The following is a 4,947-nucleotide window of genomic DNA, read 5'->3' as shown; positions in this document are numbered from 1 at the left end:
TTTTCTCCCCCTCCCTCTCCTTCTCCCTTTCCCTCTCCATCTCTCCCCTTCTCCTTCTCCATCTCTCCCCTTCCCTCTCTCTCCCTTTCTCCCTCTCCCTCTCATGCGTCCAAACTTCTCCTTCCACCGGACGAAGTATCAGAAAGGTTCGTCCGGACCAATGATCTTCTCCGGTGCCTTGATGACGCAACGTTCCGCTCAGCCAATCGGACCCCGGGATCCGCAACACACCTTCTTCCCAGCCAATCACGGGCGCCGAATCCCGGTGTCAACCCCTGAACATGCACCACGCAAGCGCAGACCCGTGACTTGTGAATCAATATCAACGTCGCCCAGTTATCATTGAGCTCCAAGTGTGGGAGTACGAAGCAAGGAGGAGGACTTTGAAGGATATATATATATATTTTCCCCCCCTTCCCCTCCCCCCTGTGGTTGTGAGTGAGAACAGTGAGGTCCTAGCCAGTGTTCAGTGAGGAGGGGGGAGAGAATGTGGACTAAATAGATGTTGCATGTTGGTATGGGTATTTTGCATTAGATTTCGGAAATGCCAAGAACATTCTAAAAGATATGACATTTCCACGTGACTTTGTTTTTTTTAGATGATGCAACAGTTTCCACCGGAAATTTTGAGAAATTAGATCGAAAGTAAGATGGCCATATGCTCCTTAATCATAAATTCTTCGAAAATCTACCGAGAAAGTGCTTCTGGCGAATATATCGATGTCTTAAAAGTTAAAGCTGACACACTGCAGTAAAAAAACAAAGCGCCTTCTGGTATAGATCAGTCTCATGCAACCCTTACTGCAAAACCCTTGGATGTGATTGGCATCCGACCTCACTCTATCACCACGTCTTGGGTGTTTCTTATTCGGATATTTATTTTTGTTTAGAAGGCTTGAATATTGCGAAAATATTTGTGTAAAGGCTGCTGTAGGGTTGTATGTGCTTTGTATGTGACTGTGTGTGTGTGTGCGTGCTTGTGTGTGTATATACATGTTTGTATGTATATATGGATGTACTTACGTATGGACCTGTCCATGTATATCTGCATAAATGTGTACTGGTTTTGTATAGGTGTGTGAGGGTGTGTACATATCCGCGCGCGTGTGTCTTTGTAGAGAAATGTTCTAGCAGAATCCACTCTATACATAAACAGAAATAGAGAGAAAGAATATTTATGTTTATGTAAATGTGTGTCTCCGTGCGGGGTCGTTCGTGTCTGTGGATGCACGTGTAAGCTCTATTTTGTGTGTCGCCAGTGTTCTTGGATCAGTATAACCATGACAACATACTGCATTATCCTTGCTCTGATAGCTTGTATTTCTCTCTCTCTCTCTCTCTCTCTCTCTCTCTCTCTCTCTCTCTCTCTCTCTCTCTCTCTCTCTCTCTCTCTCTCTATCTATCTATCTATCTATCTATCTCTCTCTCTCTCTGGGAAACAGAGAGAAAGATAGGTAAGATAGAAGGAAAGATTAAAATTAAATGACGTGAAATAATATATATATACAGATAGATAGATAGAGATAGATAGATGAAACAGATAGATAGATAGATAGATAGAGAGAGAGAGAGAGAGACTGAAGGACAAACGGGAAGGAGAGGAAGATAAACGAGACGGGTTGAGAAAGTGACACGTGAAAAGAAAAACAAGGAAGGACTGAGAGACCCCGAGAGAAGGTCAAGAAGACGAAGGTTAAGGGAGAGAGGAACCGGGTAATGGGGACACAGGGAATGAGGGTGAGGGAGAGAGGAGGGAGAGGGAGAGAGGAGGGAGAGGGAGAGAGGAGGCAGAGGGAGAGAGGAGGCAGAGGGAGAAGGGAGGGAGGGGAAAGGGGTGAGGGAGTCCATGTAGCAACCTGTATAAAATTACATCTCATACAAGGCTTGTTATCACGGCCCATGCATTTACCGTATGGGGACGTCTGAGTGCATGTGGAGACGAACGGCTAAGTGTGAGGAAGCAACCGGAGAGATAGTCGGTAAGGGTATGCATCTGTGTATGGGTGTATATGTGTTGTGCGAGTGTGTAAAAGACTGGTTTGCGTGTATTTAGCCGTATATGCGTGAGACGGATTTATTCCCTAAAAGCAGAAGGTATACGATTTTGCATTACACAGTATATATTATAGCATTATAACGCCTCTGAATATTCTCAATGCAACTTTTACAAGTCCTTAGAATCTATGCTTTTCATCACAGTAACTTAGGATGATTAAGCTTATTTAAAATATTTATTTAACTAAAAAGCAAAAAAATGAAGCTTAAAATCAATAAAACAAACACCAGAAGAACACAAAGAAATAAAAAAGTAAAATAATGAAATAAGTCACAAATTTTCTCCAAAGACCTTACTAACAGAAAATTTACAACCAACTTATCCTTTCGTCCAGCAAAATCCTATTCCGGGGATCCCTCGCCAAGCAATACTTTCCTGACAAGTCTTTTCACCTTCCCTTGTTACCTCTTAAGCGGGAATACATATAATCCCGCAGTTTATCATTCTAGCACAGTTTACACATAAATAATTCATTCTCGTTATTTCAACTTTGATCATATTGATATACTATTTTAAACGGATCTTATCAAAATCTTTACTCTTATAATGAGGGTTTTGATACGATCTGTTTAAAATCATATACCAAAGTGATAAATGAGAGATACCGAAAATAGATTATATATGTGTAAACTGTGGCTTAAAATGATAAATTGTGGAATTAAGATTAAAAGATAGGTACACCCCTTCATTCATTATCATGGAAGTATTCAGTTTGCGTGTTATTAAAGAGGATAAAAATAACTACTATATATAAGTTTTCAATATAAATAAAACCATAAAAGATTAAAATACAAAGATAAAGCAGCCACGTTCCCCCCCCCCCCATTTCTCCCGGAGCGCGTTTTCTATGCGCTGGGCGAGATCAGAGCATCCTCACCCCCGGGAGATGAGATCGCTACAGGCAGGCGCAGAGGGCACGCAGGAGTTATGCAATGGGCGCAATCCTTCGGGAGATCGAAAGAGAATGTGGTGTTTTAAGTAAGCCTGAAGGCGTGTTCATGGCAGGTGCGCAGTGACGGCCACGGGATAGAGAGGGAGAAGGGAGTGGATAGAGGAGGGGTGGAGAAGGGGAAGGGGAGAGGGAGGGAAAAGGGATGGGAAGAGGAGAAAGAGAGAGAGAGAGAGGAGAGAAGGAAAGAAAGAGACAGAGAAGGGGAAATTAAGGAGAGAGACATACAAACTAAGAGTGAAATATACAGACAGAAATAGAGAGAAATTACTAGATAGAAAGAGAGAGAAATAGACAAATATAAAGAGAGAAACAGACAAATATAAAGAGGGAGAAATAGACAAATATATAAACAGAGAGCGAAAGAGAGATAGATAGATAGAATCAAAGAGAGAAACCAAGGGGAGGAATGAGAAGGGGAGCAGGAACATTACGACACAGGAAAAAGGGAGGAAGACAGAGGCGTGAGGGGAAAGAGGTGGCACAAATAGCAGTCTTCATGGCATGTGCTGTGTGGAAAAGGGGTGGGTCTGTGACGTAACTGGACCCGTGCCAGAAGTTAGGTGGGTAGCAAGTTCTTTACGGCCATATTGGAGACGATGTGCACTTTCTTTCATTACGCAAAGGTGTGGAAGTGAATGTCTCACCTGCTAGGATATATAGGAGATGGTGTGGATTCTTACTGTTAAAGGAAACGCGTGGAAGTGGATCTGCGATGTTCATACTACCTACGTTTCTTATTGTACGGACTTGATCTCCCTCTCTCTTTCTTCTCTCTCTCTCTCTCTCTCTCTCTCTCTCTCTCTCTCTCTCTCTCTCTCTCTCTCTCTCTCTCTCTCTCTCTCTCTCTCTCTCTCTAATTCGTTCAACATTCATTATGAAATCAAGCACGATTTTTATTCCATTAACTTAAAAACAACAAAATACCTACAGCCTAAGAAAATGCAATCTCGAATCTCACAAAAAAACATATCGGGATTTACAGGATAACACGAGCCTGATTGCCGAAGATCAAGAGATATGATAAGAACGCTTTCCTCGGCTTCATCCCTTGACGAGATAAGTGTCAGCTATGACGTTCCTGTGGTGGATCCCGCGTCAGTGCCAAAGGTGAGTTTGCTTGCTTTAAAACCCATTTCGTGTGTCTTATTGTTTTACGTGTAGGCCTGTGTGTATGAATCTGATTGTTTTAAAGACCATTTCCTGTGTCTTCTTGTTTACGTGTAGGCCTGTGTGTGAGTTGTTTTAAAGACCATTTCATGTGTCTACTTGTTTACGTGTGGGCCTGTGTGTGAATTTAACTGTTTTAAAAGACCATTTCGTGTGTCTTCTTGTTTACCAAAAGGCCTATGTATGTAATGGACTAATTTAAAGGTATTTCATGTGTCTTTTTAGCTTCCGTATAGACATATATATGTTTGGTTGATTTAAAAGCAATTTCGTGTGCCCTTGTTTACCTAAAGGCCTAAGTATGTAATGGATTGATTTTAAAGGCGTTTCATGTGTCTTCTCGTTTCTATATCCTATATGTAATAAATAAGGTAAAATTTTAGTTTATTTCTGTAGTAGTATTTTATTATATATATTTTTTACTTTATTTACTTTTTTCATTTAGCATATCCGAAGAACTGTTGATTTTAGAAAGTGATTCTTTATTCCCCAGAAATGGCTTGATTGCCCCAGATTAACAGCCTCTGCTTTAAAGCCACATGCATGTTACCTTGTCATAAATCCATCATCTTGCCATTAGATGTTATTATCTTAGGTACAAAAAATATTCTCTCTATATAGGAAGTCAAAAATTATTTTCTCTATGTAGGAAGTCATGCTCATGTTGATATGTACACAGGACGTATGTACATTGCTTCCTTTGAACCTATATAGGCCTACGTGTTATCTTGCATACATGTATATTACGGGAAGTTATTTTCACGAGGATATT

General features: G+C 40.9%; 1 protein-coding gene across 5 annotated transcripts in view; it reads left to right on the top strand.

Annotated features, from left to right (window-relative positions):
* The first annotated feature begins 351 nt into the window (after positions 1-351).
* Positions 352-4,947, top strand: part of LOC119594960 (L-asparaginase 1-like) — a 46,456-nt gene continuing 41,860 nt past the window's right edge. For 2 of the 5 annotated variants that reach the window (XM_037944087.1, XM_037944083.1), the window contains exons 1-2: positions 352-434; positions 3,991-4,115. In XM_037944087.1, coding sequence (XP_037800015.1) covers positions 4,026-4,115 — 90 coding nt within the window. In that variant the 5' untranslated portion in view covers positions 352-434; positions 3,991-4,025. Of the gene's footprint in view, positions 448-492; positions 512-3,549; positions 3,569-3,990; positions 4,116-4,947 lie in introns of those variants that run through there. The other 3 variants (XM_037944084.1, XM_037944085.1, XM_037944086.1) reach the window with 3 other exon arrangements.

The sequence above is a fragment of the Penaeus monodon genome, chromosome 35 (assembly GCF_015228065.2).
Source record: "Penaeus monodon isolate SGIC_2016 chromosome 35, NSTDA_Pmon_1, whole genome shotgun sequence".
In the NCBI taxonomy this organism is placed as follows: domain Eukaryota; kingdom Metazoa; phylum Arthropoda; class Malacostraca; order Decapoda; family Penaeidae; genus Penaeus; species Penaeus monodon.
Note: the sequence above shows the minus strand (reverse complement) of the source record. Positions and strands in the feature narration are given on the sequence as shown.